Source organism: Triticum urartu, chromosome 6 (genome assembly GCF_003073215.2).
Source record: "Triticum urartu cultivar G1812 chromosome 6, Tu2.1, whole genome shotgun sequence".
Lineage (NCBI taxonomy): Eukaryota > Viridiplantae > Streptophyta > Magnoliopsida > Poales > Poaceae > Triticum > Triticum urartu.
The window spans coordinates 414,933,546-414,949,135 of NC_053027.1; the positions used below are offsets into that span (position 1 = coordinate 414,933,546).

Here is a 15,590-nt window from a genome sequence, read left to right on the forward strand (position 1 = left end):
GGTAACATATACTGACAGTAAAACATGGAATGGAGATATCCAGTTAACCTAGAAACTAGGGAATGCAGTTGTAGGCAATGCCGGCCCCGTGGGAAGCCATGCATACATGCCCTACATCTGATGACTATTATAGGTGGTGAAGATGGTGAACTTGATCAATACATCTATGAATATTTTTCTATTGCCAAATTCAGGGCTGCTTACGCTTCCAATGTGCCTGCACTCTTGGGAAAAGACTAATGGATCATAGTAGATCCAGGGTTCAAACTACATTCTCTTGTACTGACTAGACCACCAGGAAGAACATGATCAGAAGAGGTGAAGAGGGTCGTGTAAAAATACAATGTAATTGCAAAAAAATGTGGAACCCTAGGGCACATTGCTAGGCTATGTACCAATCCAGCGGATGCTTCATTTGGAGAAGAGGAACAATGGGTAGCAACAAATGCATAGGAGAATGCGGCATTAGAGCGGATTGAAGCTAATATAGAGGAGAATGAAGCAGCAAAGCAGATTGTAGCTAATTCAGAGGAGAATGAAGAAACTGAATTAGCACTGCTGGCAGATTGGTATGTGTGCAACAACCTTCCCTTTTTTGTGCATTTCTTCTCTTTGATGGCTTATAATCTTTTTTCTGTTTGACCTAGCTCTAGGAAAATTATAGGAAAAGGAGAGAAAAGGCCAAGAGAGAAAGAATTTGAAGAATATGAAGCCATGGCTTATGAAGGTTTTGAACCCGTCAACTGGCTGGTGCAAGTTCTCCGTTAGCACCTCGACAACCACCACCCAAGGTGAAGATCAAAAGGAAGAAGAAAAAGGTGGATATCCCACCTAGGGAAACCATGATCAAGGCTGATGGTGTCCTGGACTAGGGGGTACTCACCACGTCGTCTCCCGATCAGTTAGATTGGGCCGAGGACCCCATGGCCGCATACTCGTGGGCCAGTTCGGACAACCCCTGCCGCATACAAGGAAGACTCCACAAGACTTGGCGCCCAAGACAAGGACTCTCCTAAACCCTAGGCCTTCGGTGTCTTATACAAACCGAGGCCAGGCTGGTCAATAGACAATCTCATATTCATTACCATCTCGTGGTAGACACATGTACTCTGTACTATCCCCATATGAATACAATCAAAAGCACGATGTAGGGTTTTACCTCCATCAAGAGGGCCCGAACCTGGGTAAAATCCGTGTCCATGTTACCATCGCTCCAAGACGCCTAGCTTAGGACCCCTACTACGAGATCCACCGGTTTTGACACCGACAAAGGTTGTTAAGCCGTCTAGGAACACAAGGAGCAAGGCAAAGATGTGAACTTCGAACGTTGAATGCAAGTTTTAAATTTTGAACTTTAAGGATTTGTACTAAGGTTTTTGTCGTCAATTTGAACAACTGAAAACTTGTAAGGTTTAATAATGTTATTCATACTTTGATGTGAAATTTGAGGCAAAAATTGAATTTTAGGATTTTTTTTAATTTGAACTAACACTTGAACTCCAATCTTTGGTGTGATGTTGCAATGTTTTCTGAACTATTATAAATGTTAGGTGATCAATCCGATCTCTTTTGCATGGTAAAACTTATAGTCATGGGAAATGTGCTCCCAATGTGCTTTGAAGCTTTGGTGTTTGTGCACATTTGGAGCGATGTTTGCCGAACGATTTGCTTAAGGGTTTGTGGATCATGTGCTATATGTGTTTCTTAATTTGTGGATCATGTGCTCTATATGTTTTCTTAAACTATGTCTCTATCTCCATCTCTGAATCTCTGTAGGTGTTAGTTTTTAACACTTTCAGTTTCATCAGAAAACACGGAGGGCAAGAGAAAAAACATAGTTCTTGCGCCCAAAATGGAACCAAGCTCTGGTTGGGCCGTCGCATTGCTTTGATCGTCTAAGGCCCATAAAGATAAAAGAGGCCTTGAAAATAGTGCATGTGTTGGCTCTGTTTTCCCCCTGCTTTTTGCTTGATTGTTTTTATTGCACCTACAAAGATTGAGTGCATGTTGGTTACATTACAAAAGTAGGTTACATCGTTCGAAATTACACAACAATTGATATTTCCACCAACAAGTCAACAATTAGTGTCTTGTTTCATGCAATATGGCCACCAACAAGCAAAAAAATGGGCTACCCTTCAAAAATTATTTTCATCATGCCAAATGGCCACAAACTATTCAAAAATTAGCTTATTTTTTCATACAATATAGGTATCCTACAATATATATGGCCACCAATAATTCAAAAAAATATCATCTATTTCTTCTTCTTTTCAACATCAACATGGCTCATTAATCTTCTTCTTTAGTTTACTTTGACACCTCAACTAGTCCATTAGCCGCCTGTGCCAAAACTTGGAACCAATAAAACCTATAATATAAGGGCCAAAATTATTTTTATCATGCCAAATGGCCACAAACTATTCAAAAATTAGCTTCTTTTTGTTCATACAATATAGGGAATAGGGCCACCAACAATTCAAAAAATTAGCTTTTTTCCTTCTTCTTTTCAACGTCAACATGGCTTATTTTTCTAGCTTTAGTTTCTGTTTTGACACCTCAACTAGTCTATTAGCCGCACGTGCCAAAACTTGACCCTAAAATATAAGGGCCAAAATACAAATATTACACAACATGAGTATAACAAGCCGAATGGGCTACCCTCCAACCATTTTTACAAGGCTAACCCCAAAACTTACTGGTTTTCATTGAGGGATACCCTTTCACTGATTTAGCAGAAGGAGAGGTTACAAAAAGGGGTATGTTGGAAGAGAGTTTACATGTAGCCGTGTAGGGCTCGGCTACGGCACCATACTCATCTAGCGATATCTCACGTTAAATAATGGTACAACCAACGACATATAAAAGTAGCAAGCAAAACACGGATAGCCAATGACATATCAAATAAAAGTAGCAAGCATAACATAGTTCTTACATAAAACATGATAGGGTTCCCAACATGATATAAAACCACAGAGATAAAAAGTTCATGGTACAAGCAACGACATAATTAAGATAGAAATAAATAAAAAGCCCTAACACCCTAGGGCAAGACAAGCTTCACGAGACTGGGCCTTCACCACCATCTTCACCATGCCTCCTCTCCACTGCTCCTCCTCCATGCCATCCTTGCCGAGGTAGTAGGGGAGGCTGTGCATACCGTTGCGGGTGGGGAAGATGTTTTGAAGTCCGTGAAGATGTTGTAGGTGGTGAATGCGATGAACTCGCACCCACACTAAAACACCTTGCCGATGAGGTAGTACGCATCAGATCTGTTTGTGAAGTTGGCGATGAGCCCTATCGGCGGAGTGCTGGAGTTTGGACGCACTTCCTCCAGTCGGAACATCACCGGCGATCCCGCCGAGAGGTGGGCGAAGCCCGCACCAAGGAACCACTGGGCAAACTCCTTTGCACCCCTTCAGCATGAGAACGCCCACACGCGGAGCGTTGTCTCCATGATGAAGCCAGCGGGATACCGCCTCTCCGGCACAGTCGGTGGTAGCTCGAAGGTGGGGCCATTGTACTGCATCCTCGCCTCGCTTTGAGAGTGCTCTAGGTTTGTGTAGCGACCCGATCCCAATGGACCATAGTCTCTATGCTTAAATGTCATCCTTGGATCGGTATTGCTGACAGACAGTACTCGAGGATTTGTTGCAGAGTTCAATCACGCACTTATTACAACGAGTGTCTCAAAAAGAGTACTTATTACAATAATATGGCTGAAGGCCATCTAAATAAGATAACTGCGGAAGCTTCGAAGATAAATGAGTCCATCCAACTCCATGGCAAAACTGAGTGCATGAAAACGACCTAGCGCACCTTACTCCTTGTCTGAAAACTCTGCAACATGATACGCTGCAGCCGTGTAGGTCAGCACATGGAATATGCTGGCAAGATAACACTATAGAGCAATGAACAAAATAATACTATCACTACATGCATATTTGACTGGTGGAGGCTCTATGGTTATCATTTGCATAAAGCAATTTTTTCCTACAACAAAGGAATATATTTTATTTAACTACAAAGTTTGATGAAATTATTGAGAAGGTACCCCCAACTCAATCCCAAATTAACATTAATAAACCAACAAATTCATTAAGTGAAGTGATGAGATCAAAACAATAATTCAACCACCAGATACTCAAGATGTCCATAACCAGGGACACGGCTAATCATGATTAGTTTGTACACTCTGCAGAGGTTTGCACACTTTTCCCCACAAGACTCGATCTCCTCCGTTGTATTTCTCGCACTGCATGATGTTTGAGAAATGGATGACCGAGACACAGTCTTTTCGAAGAGGTCACCTTAACCGATAGATAGGTCGGTACACCTACAATTCCCCTACATCTGCTAGCCCATCATGGAAAGGATTCCCACAACTTACTCAACTATGCCAGAGCCCATAATGGCTTATGGCTGCACACAGAAGTTTCTAGCATGAATAATCTTATGATCCCTTTGAGCATGGGTGGCATTCCATAGGATGATCACACGGGTACCCCAGGATCTCCTTGGACAACACTGGATTCCCCAGGTGCCCACAACCAATCCACCCAGATGTTTATTAAAGTAGCCACCTTAAGTTTCCCTCAGTTATAAATAACTCTCACATCTTTCATGAATCTCACAAACCAATCCACGTCTACGAGCATAGCATACTAGTGCAATCATAACGCAGTAAAACCCGGGGTTTGAATATAAGACAATAGGTTCCTACCTCATCAACTACTTCCAAATACCCACATGTTATCAAAGTCCTACTCATGCAATGTTTGAGGCTTTAAAACTAATGCATAAAAACTAGGTAAAAGGGATATGATCAAAGTGTTACTTGCCCTGCTGACGATCAAAAAACCCTAGTGATTCGTAGTAGCAAGCCTCGCACTCCGAAAACACTATCGTGAACAAACAATAGCATACATAAGAACTTAAGCATAAGATGCAAAGTTAAAACCAAAAGAAAATATCTAAACAGAAAGTTCAAGTGAAGAGCTTCGAGTTGCAAAAAGAATCACTCGAATCGGAGTTACGAAACTCAAACTATGATCAAAAGAAGTTCAAATTAAAATTAGCTCCAAACCAAATTTAAACTTTCAAAATCATGTTCAAGTTGTTTATCTGGACAAAGGGGGTCAAGACGAAGATTTTGGCGTTGGTTTCACTGGATTTGGATAAACGAGCAAAAAGTAGCGAGGGTTTGAAGATCAGGGACTAATCTGTAAGAAAAATATATGCGGATAGGTCCCTGGCCGAAAATTAAACTAAAAAGAAAAATCTAATGAACGAACGTTCGCTAACAGAAACTAAGGAACGAACTCGTTTGTTAACAGAACTAATCGGGTGAACGCTTGCTATTTAATCGATCGAAAAAATAAACAAGTCTATCTTAACTAAACCGAAACTTAAAAACAGAAAAAATAACCGGCGAACCGGGAAGGTGGTCGGCGGCGGCTGAGCCGGCCCAGTCGGCGCGCGGAAACTTTTTTTTAAAATAAATTCACTGCATAGAAAAATCCAAAATAAATAAAAATCCTAAAATCCCAAAAATAATTTTCACGGTCCTCTCCTAATATTTAGGACAACGTGAACATTTTCCTGGGCTAAAATGCAATTTTCCCTAATTTAACTGAATAAAATCTCAAATAAAATTCAAATAAAAATATATTTTTATTCAAAATTAAATTTCCATTATTTCCTCTATTTGAAGAAGTCATATTATCTTCTCTCATTATTTTTATTTATTTTGAAATGATTGGAAAATAATTTCAAATAAAAATCACTTTGATCCAAATTACCAAATTTTGAAAAATAAAAAAATGGAATTTTATGAAAACCTCCAACTCTCTCACATGGTCCTTGAGTTGCTTAAGGTCTCTAGGATCAAAATGTCTAAATAAACCAAATTCAAAATGCTCAAAATATGGATGCATATGATGACCTAATGATTAACATCCAAATTGAAAATTGGGATGTTAGCTGCAACGTATCATGTTGCAGAGCTCTTAGACGAACAGTAAGGTGCGCTAGGTTGTTGTCATGCACTCAGTTTTGCCGTGGAGTTGGATGGACTCATTCATCTTCGAAGCTTCCGCGGTTATCTTATTTAGATGGCCTTCAGCCATATTATTGTAATAAGTACTCTTTTTGAGACACTCATTGTAATAAGTGTGTGATTGAACTCTGCAATAAATCCTCGAGTACTGTGTGTGTCAGCAATACCGATCCAGGGATGACACTTAAGCATAGAGACTACGGTTCATTGGGATCGGGTCGCTACAGTTTGGATCAAGAAGAGAAGGGGCGGCGCAAATGGATGTGTGGAGAATAGGTGGAGGGGTGGGTGGTTAAAAAAAGGGGAGTGGCACCGGCCGCGCTCTGGATTTGCTATGTGCAAATGAGCCGCGTCGATTGATATGCGACTTTAATTGCCACCCGGTTTTAATTGCCACGCTGAATAGATGCGAGTGGATCAAAAATGCTGAAACGATGCTCTAAATCGAGGAGACACGCGTGCGAGAAGAGACGAACCAGTGGCAGCGACCGTCCCTACGTCCATAGCGGCTCGCGTGCAGGAAAGAGGCTCGGTCGACGCATTGCGGCAGCGGGCATAGGCGCATGCAGGCAGGCTAGTTGGGTGCATGCATAGCAGGCTAGCTGGATATGCCGTGCATGCATAGCAGGCTTCTGTCATGGCGGCGCATAGGCCTTTCATGCAACATCCCAACAGTCTAAAGAAACCACGGCCCAACAGGCGAACAACGCCAACGTCCGACATGGCCCCAATTGTCAGGTCCAATGGGTGACACGGTCCAGCATGGCCCCACTCGTTAGAGTTAACGGTCAAAGCATTGACCTGACGGCATCCAGCGTTTGTGACCATTTCTGAGGGTTTCAGACAAGAGAGTGGGGAAAAGTTAGCAAACGTTAAGAGCGTGGGGATGAATGAGTACGGCTAAGGAACCAGGGGCACATATGTAAAAAGGAACAATTGTATTGGTGCCCCTAGTTGGGTCACACTCGACTGATTTGCCCCTAGTTTTTCAATAATTGCGGTTTTGCCCAGCTCACTTCACTCGCCTTGTGTTTTTGCCCTTCCGGGGCGGTTCCGACCAATGAGCAGTCGCCACATGGCGAACCGTGATTAGTCAGAACCGTCCTAGAAGGGCAAAAACACAAGGCGAGTGAAGTGAGCTGAGCAAAACCGCAATTGTTGAAAAACTAGGGGCAAATCAGTCGAGTGTGACCCAACTAGGGGCACGAATGCAAAAATCCCATGTAAAAATCCCTTTATATTTCCCCTCCCAACTTATTTATCTAAAGGATAATGTCAACAATAATAACTTATGATCACCTACATCCAACTGGATATATTTGCCTGAATCTATCCCTACCACATTATGCTTGCCAAGTGCAGAATAATTGAGGTAGGAATAGAGATAGATACTTGACTCTTGCATAAAAGTAAAGACTAAAATGTAAAAGATAGACCCTTCGCAGAGTGAAGCGGAGGTTTTCATGCACTTTTAATTCTTGGATGTGCAAACTCTTAATACAAAGGAACGCCACTTTATATTGCCCCTTGTGATTGCAATGTTTATTATGCATTCTGTCGCTTTTTATTTCTTTCCCATCACAAGTTCGTACAAAGTTTATTTTCCCTGGTAATAAAATATCATACATATTTAGGAGCAATTTTTATTGCCTTTTGCACTGATGAAAACTTACTTGAAGGATCTTATTTGATCCATTGGTAGATATGGTGGACTCTCATGACAGGAAATTGGGTTTGAGGGTTTTTGGTTGCACAATAGTATCTCCACCTAGTAGAAAATTTTGGCTAGCAAAAGATTATAAGCAAGCACCACATGTTAGAGGATAGATGACAATATAACTTCTATGTGAATATAAGCAAACATAACTCATTACATTGTCTTCCTTATCCAACATCAACTATTTTATCAAGTTTGGAAATAATTAACGGGGGCTCACAATCATAAAATTTGTCCAAGATGGTATAATTATATGTGAAATCTCTCTTCTTTCATTATTCTTTCATGAATTGCATCTTTTAATATTTGAATTCATCATACTTCTAATATTTGAATTCATTACTCCCCATGGGATTAGCATATGATCTTTTATTATTGCTTGAATTAAACAAGAGAGCAAAGCAACCAAACTCAAACTACTATTTATTATATAGCTCTCACACACAATTGTGTAGATAGAATAATCACGAAGTAACACTCCAAAACTACTCCAAGCTAATATTTATTCTTCTAAATCATGAATTAGCTACGAAATGAACTAAGATAGATAATGATGATAAAATTGATGGTGATACTATACCGGGGCACCTCCCCCAAGCTTGGAACAAGCCAAGGGTGGTGCCCATACCCATGTACTCAAGTCCCTTTCTTCGGTGATTGTGGTGATGAAGTGATGGGCTTGTCCGTCGTCTTCCAGGGCATGGGCTCCCTGATCAAAGAAAAAGGAATGGGTCTCCGCAATCCTGAAATCTGCAGCGAGGCTCATCCTTTTAAACTTGGATTCATACTCACAGTTTTGGTTTTGCAGGTCATAGATTTTCTCTTGGAGATGGTCAGTCCTTTCATAGAGCTTAAAGATGGCCTCTCCGATCTCCTTGCTGCCCCACTTGTACTCATGAATAAAAGTCGTGATCATAGAGTGGTTGGCACTTAGACCATGCTCAACCATCCCTTGTCACTTGAAGATTTCCTACTCCACTACTTCAAGCCTGGCCTTCTCGCTTCCCTCCTTCTTCGGTCCTTGAATGTCCCAGATGTGAAGCACCCCCTCATGCAGCTCCATGGTTTGAGGGTGCTTCATCACCTCCAGAAGGTAGAGATTGATGACCTTCTCGAAGAACTTGTCCTTGGACGAACTTGATAAAGACATGACAATCTAGATCTGCCAAAAAAATAGCCCAAAACAAGAACAGAGGAGAAACTTGCGATACGGAGGTCAAAACAGTGAAACATACACACATACACACACACACATAAACACTATTCTGATCACAACCTGTACTGCCTGAGTAACGCGCCTAAACTTCCCTCTGTACAAACCCGACCTTCGGGCTATCTTTGCAACCGTGGCTTCCCCTGCGAATTATTCTGGTTAGTCGTGTTCTATATGATGTTAGTGTAATATAGAAACGTTTTTAGCAAGTAAATACCTGTTTTAAATAGGAATCTCGCTCGTTGGCGGATTTTGCTCTTGGGTCGTTATTAAATTGCGTTTTTTGCAATTTTACTTCCTGAGTTGTTCGACCTGAACTTCTCCCAGTGCTAGGTTGAACTTCCGCCAACATTGCCCAAATGGGGCTTGCGATATACCGTTGGAAAGCTATGAACACCAGTATCATGACCCAAATTCAATTTTTGGCAAAATGTAAGTGGTTTAAGAGCAGTTTTGAAAACCGTTTTTCTTCATACAAAAAACGTGAATCGTATTTTCGATCGAATTTCTAAACCGTTTATCGGAATGAGGCAAATAATATGGCGTTGGAAAGCTCCTGCAAAACCGCTCCTTCCACATGTTGAAAGTTTTCTCTAATTCCCTACGGTTAAAGAGTAATTTGGAAAATCGTAAAATTTCGCAAACCGAATAGCCAAGTTTGTATTTTCGATGTCATTTATAAACTGCTAATCCAATTGAGGTAAATGATATGGCGTTGGAAAGTTTATGAAAATGCGCTACTTTTTCATGTAGAAATTGTTTTCTAATTTTGAACTGTTTAAGAGTAATTTAGAAAACAGTACAAGTTCCACCGAGTTTATATTTTTGATCTATTTTTTAACCGTACGTCCGAATGCAGCAAATGATATGGCGTTGGAAAGCTTGAGGAAATGCGAAACTTTTTGGTATATATTGTTTCTCCTAATTCCTTACTGTTTTAAGTCAATTTTGAAAATGGCTAAAAACGTATTTTCACCATAATTTCTACAAAATTTGTCGGAATGGGGCAAATAATATACCGTTCAAAAGTTAAGGAAAATGCGAAACTTTTTCATGTTGATGGTTTTCTGTGATTCTTAGCCGTTTTCAAGTAATTTCAAAAATGGCGAGATCATTCGTTCTGCCTTTATCGCGAAATAGATTCTTCGAAAATGCACCGCGTGAAGAACCTGAACTTCTCGGCATGTCTACTTGAACCTCACTCTGTTTTTTCATGCGCTTTTCTAGCTCATAGTTCTCCATCCACTGCTCGTAGCTCTCCATCCACTCACTGGAATTGAGCAAGTAATATACCGGTGGAAAGCTGATGTAAACACACAACTTTCCCGTGTTGATCGTTTTTTCATACTCGCGACGATTTTAAAAGTTTTTCATCTCAAATTCATTCACTATAGTAGTCGAACTTCCTGTTGTTTTCACGTTGACCTTCTGTGACGTATTTTTGTTTGTAATTTTCTTATCTATTTCGTCAGTGTTACACAAATGATATTCTTTTTGTACAAACCTCTCTCACAATAAATTTTTTAACTTTCTTCGACCGAGGATTTGAACTTGCACAAATGATATTCCCTGTCGTTTTGAAGTAAATTAGAGAAATGACGAGATCATGATTTCTGCCTTCATTGCGAATGGAAACGCACTGCGTGAAGTAGTTGAACATCTCGGGCATGTCTGTTTGAACCTCACTCTGTTTCTTACATGTTGTTTTTGCACTGCGTGAAGTAGTTGAACTTCTGGGGCATGTCTGTTTGAACTTCACTCTGTTTCACTTTATTGTATTTTTCTTATATGAAATACACACCAGGTAGTACGTGAACTTCTGGTTGTTATCACTTTGAACTTCTCTCTGGTTTGAGAGAATTATTTTAAAACACAAAAAACAACATATTTTTTATGTATTTTGGACATCTAAATACATGGTGAACCTCTCTCACAAGAAATTTTTGAACTTTTCCTCACCGAGAACTTGGACTTCTAGCAACCATTTTTTCGTTTACGTGTTATTTTTAAAAGTGCAAAAAATGGTGTTGTGTTTTTTATATTTTGAACAGGTAAATCCTAGGTTTTAATAAACCCCGAACTTCTTTGTTATTTCAATATGAACTTCACCTTTTTATATTTTGAGTAAAGAATTGTATTCAATTTTTATACGGAAAAAATCGAACATGAAAATACAAGGTGAACCTCTCTCGCAAGAATTTGTGAACTTCCCCGGACAGAACACTTGAACTTCTTTCAATAAACCTTTTAAGCTTTTATTTTTCTATACTTTTATTCTCATCTGAAATGCATCCCTTGCGGTACTTGAACTTCTCGTTGTTTTTACTATGAACTTCTGTCACGTTTTTGTGTGTGCGTCGAATTACACGTAGTTGAAGGTCGGATGTCCATTTTTTGCCATTTTAAAACATGTAATTGGAGGTCGGACGTCCCGCAATATAAATTTTGAACCGTGCACGGAGGTGCACGTGAACTTCTTTCAACAAATCTGAGCACATTTTTCCCATGTGAATTTTGCATACAAACATTTATTTTTGAACTTCTGTTTTTTGTATGTAAGAACTTCTGATTTATTTCAAAAATAATGGAAAAGCATACCCATAGCACAAGCACACCGAACACACGCACACACGACCATCTTATAATATACAAATCCATTTTTCATATAAATTTTGAAATGATTAACTTTTTTAATTTGAACTTCTCGAATTTTAAGAAATAGGGGGAAATCCTTTTTAAAAATATTTATTTGACTGCTCCGGCTTTTTATTTGAACTTATCTTTTTTTTCTTTAGTACCGGGAAAATACGAGTTTTTCTATCAAATATCGAACCGCTTTGGTTATTCAATTTTAATTCCTAGGTTTTTCAGAAACGTTGAAAATCCTTTTTATATGAATTTGTCACTGCTTCGTTTTTATTTTGAACATCTAGTTTTTTCTTTAGTAGCGGTTACAAATCTGAGTTTTTAGTAATCATTGAACCGCTCCGTTAATTTAATCTGAACTTCTCATTTTTTTTAGAAACGGGAAAATTCATTTCTTTTATAAATTTTGAACTGATCTGTTTTAAAAAATTTGAACTTCTTGCTTTTTATGCTTTAGTATAGGAAAATAATTTGATTTTTTCATAAATTTCGAATTAATCCTTTTATTGAAAAAAATTGTGTGAGGAATGCCCCTGAACTTTTTTTATTGCAAACCACCCCATGTTTGGTTTTCGAACATTTTCATCTGTGTTTTCTAAACTTCCTGATCTTTTATTCTCTAAGATCCCAAACTTGTGCAAACTATTTTTTTATTGTTTGTCAAAGCATATTTCTATTTATTTAGTGAGCAAGCTTCTACATTTTGAAAAGTGAGTGTCTATTTTTTTAATTCACCGAGAGATGGACAAATATAAAAGTTGTAAGTTTTTTAGATAGGCAACCTTTTTTGTGAACATGTATTAAGACCACACACACACTGGAGGACATAGCAACACACACACACACACACACACACACATACAAGAGCACACACGAATGCTCAACAAAAGAAAAAAATCTGAGTGCACACATGTGAGCTCACAACACACATGCAAACGCATGAGCACCCACAAAGTGAGCACACACACAGGATACATCACAGTCCGCACGCACGCACCAAACACACTAGTCTTATTAGTAATTATACTTCATAACGCTCTTTCTTGATTTTGACTTTCATGGAACTCTTCTTTTGAACTTCTAATTCTGAATAAGACTCCAGGCTGTACTTGACTTGACCAAGAGCATCAACGCTAGCCTCGAAGGAGTTCAGCCGAAGAGCCTCTTGAACGTTAGTGCCACTGAAGAAGTTGAATGCAACATATAGACTGCATCAGCAAACCGTTTTCAAAACATAGTCCGGGTTGTTTATGCAAAAAGGGCAACCTCTTGTCAGATAATTGCAAAATTGATTCAAGTAGAATACCAGCTACAGCGGCGCTTCCCAGAAACATTGTCTGAAATCTAACGCCCTCCTCATCGCTGAATGCAATCACCTGAGGTAAAACCAAGCAGAAAATGAGCACCATGCTCTGTCATGGTGATATGTTCAGACATTCATAATGCATATCTGTGATATAAAGACTATGCCATGATAAGTCAAAACACATGACATCTAACAGGATATGAATCCTGAATATAAAAGACAGCTAGAATAACGAAAGCCAAGCGATTAGCCATGTACACGTCTTCGTCAAGATTAGCATGGGAAGGGACAAACGTTTAGCGAAACACTATTAAAACTAGATTCCTTCTGGCCTACATCTATCTTTGTAGCTTGTCTGGTTATCTCATTAAAATAGCAGCAGACCTCATCCCTACTTATCTAATCAGCACCGCAAAAGTTAGATCTAAAACAATTAGGCAATAGACACTGCTAAAAGTTAAAACTTTGCTAATGTCATTTAGTAAAACAAAGAAAAAAACATCCCGATGGATTATGCTGACTAGAAGCAACTAGTGAACAATAACTATTAAAGCACTCTGAAGTAGTGAAATTAAATACACAAGACAAGGGCAAGTTCAGTGCAGATTGGTGTCGTATTTGTGAGACGCATGTGAGTCATCGTGCACCTGTGAGCAATAAGTTTTTAGTGCATAGTGCATACGTAGAAGTTGACAGCTTACCTTAGTGGTATCCATCTCTCAAGTAGCAGAAGTACGACAACAAAAACAAAAAAAGATGGTGTTTTGCAACTGAACTAGACGTCATACTTGTATAAGGGAAATTACTACACGCTTATGCAGGTGCAGAAATCTGAATTATTCAGAGAAGGGAGAAACTCTGAACTTGTAGCTCGATAGAACCCGAACTTCTGCTTTCTTTGTGATTTGGGAGTCTGGGTAAGTTAATATCATTGAGGAGCAGCAGCGTAATAGTATACATTTGTGTACAGATCCAAGAGCATAGCTTTCACAAAACTTATATGAAGATTATCTCCAAAGAAGCAGGGACCAGGGGACTAGTCAGTCGCAGGAGATGCATCAATTGCAGAGTTGAAGCACGCAAATGGAAGATTCTAAGCAGTCCAAGTATTGTTACAGCGAGAGCACTGCCCGATGCAGTTGGAATGGCTGCACACGCACGAGGATCTGGCCCCGATCCAAAGGGAGTGGCCTTGGAAGAGGAGGCACACAACAGTGCGTGGCCTAGCAGCAGCGCGCATGTGGCCTTGGACAGCCGAATCAGATAGATGCAGGGGCGGCGCCGGCGGGAGGCCCGTCCAACCACCAGGCGCAGGCGGCCTTGGACCGAGGTGACGCATCGACGACGGGTCCGGCCCCAGCTTTGGCCGGTGAACTTTGTGCGGCGGCGCAATCGACCTGCAGGAGCATGGTGGGGAGACCTGCATGGGATCCCTCCCGGATGGGGATCCGGGGCGGCGCCGGCGCAGGTGGGCAGCGGCGGGTGGTTGGCCGGGCCTCGGTCGTCGGGATTTCGAAGATGGCGGCTGATTCAAGAGGAAGGGCAGGAGGCGGCAGGAAGCGGGGTAGAGAGGAGGTGCTGGGGCGGGCGTCGACGGCGGGAGGCACACCGGAGCCGGATGGGCGGTGGCCGGAGGTGGGCGGGCGGTTTGGTCACGAGGATTCGGGAGGCGGCGTGGGAGCTGGGCGACGGGGAGGGATGGGCGTGCTTGTTTTTTTTCATTTGGACGCTCCGATCTCAGGAACACCTCATCGCCTCTATATAGAGCGCTATGATCCAAATAACTATTTTGATCCCAGGATCAGAATAGTGGCATTATATATATATATATAATGATTTTTCCCTTACAGGACAAATCTTTGGGAAGAATACAGAGTCGGGAAGGTCTACGAGGGCCCCACAAGCTTGGATGGCGCGCCCCAGGGGCGGGGGGCTACCGAAGCTTGCGGCCTCCTCATGAACTTTCCTTACTATTTTTTATTTTTCATAATTCTTATATATTCTGAAACGAACAAAAAGTATTTTTATGTAATTTTTGGAGTCAGTTTACTTACGGTATCACATACCTATTCGTTTTTCAAGATTCTGGAGTGCTCCGGAAGGTTTCATTTAGAATTTTAGATATTCCTTTGGAGTAGTTTCTTGAATAATATTGGTTTCAACGTTAATGGGGTACCTACAATATAATGTTTAATTTGTTGCCCATTAACGACCTTTGGAATTGTGCCTTCGGCATTGTTGATCTTGGTGGCTTTGGAGCAATAAAATTCTTCGACGATATAAGGACCTTCCCATTTGGAGAGAAGCTTATCTACAAAAAATCTATAGTAAAAATTGTACAACATAACTTTAGCACCTACATTAAATTCTCGCTTTTGGATTCTTTTGTCGAGCCAACTTTTAACCATTTCTTCAAATAACTTAGCATTCTCGTAAGCTTGTATTCTCCACTCATCCAGCGAGCTAACATCAAATAATCTCTTTTCACCGGCAAGTTTGAAATAATAATTAAATTCTTTAATTGCCCATTAAGCCTTATGTTCTAACACAAGAGGTAAATGACATGCTTTTCCATAAACCATTTTATATGGGGACATGCCCATTGGGTTTCCGTAGCAACATTAAGGATTGGCCACATTGCTGCACCTTG

At 40.5% G+C, this 15,590-nt stretch overlaps 1 protein-coding gene across 1 annotated transcript; it reads right to left on the reverse strand.

The window, feature by feature from the left end:
- Positions 1 to 12,392: 12,392 nt before the first annotated feature.
- On the reverse strand, positions 12,393 to 14,662 carry LOC125516821. The gene is made up of 4 exons (XM_048682123.1): positions 14,550 to 14,662; positions 14,057 to 14,465; positions 12,901 to 13,010; positions 12,393 to 12,815 (listed from the first exon to the last, which is right to left on the reverse strand). The coding sequence occupies exons 1-4, from the start codon at positions 14,660 to 14,662 to the stop codon at positions 12,656 to 12,658; spliced, it is 792 nt and encodes a 263-aa protein (XP_048538080.1). The 3' UTR covers positions 12,393 to 12,655.
- Positions 14,663 to 15,590: the final 928 nt, after the last annotated feature.

What these genes read in the sequence shown, in the direction of transcription:
- LOC125516821 (XM_048682123.1), bottom strand. Translation starts at nt 14,662, where the DNA reads ATGAAAAAAAACAAGCACGCCCATCCCTCCCCGTCGCCCAGCTCCCAC. An exon ending in CCACCGCCCATCCGGCTCCG is followed by an intron (nt 14,466 to 14,549) that starts GTGTGCCTCCCG and finishes CTCTTGAATCAG; the next exon opens with CCGCCATCTTCGAAATCCCG. An exon ending in TTGCAATTATCTGACAAGAG is followed by an intron (nt 12,816 to 12,900) that starts GTTGCCCTTTTT and finishes CAACTTCTTCAG; the next exon opens with TGGCACTAACGTTCAAGAGG.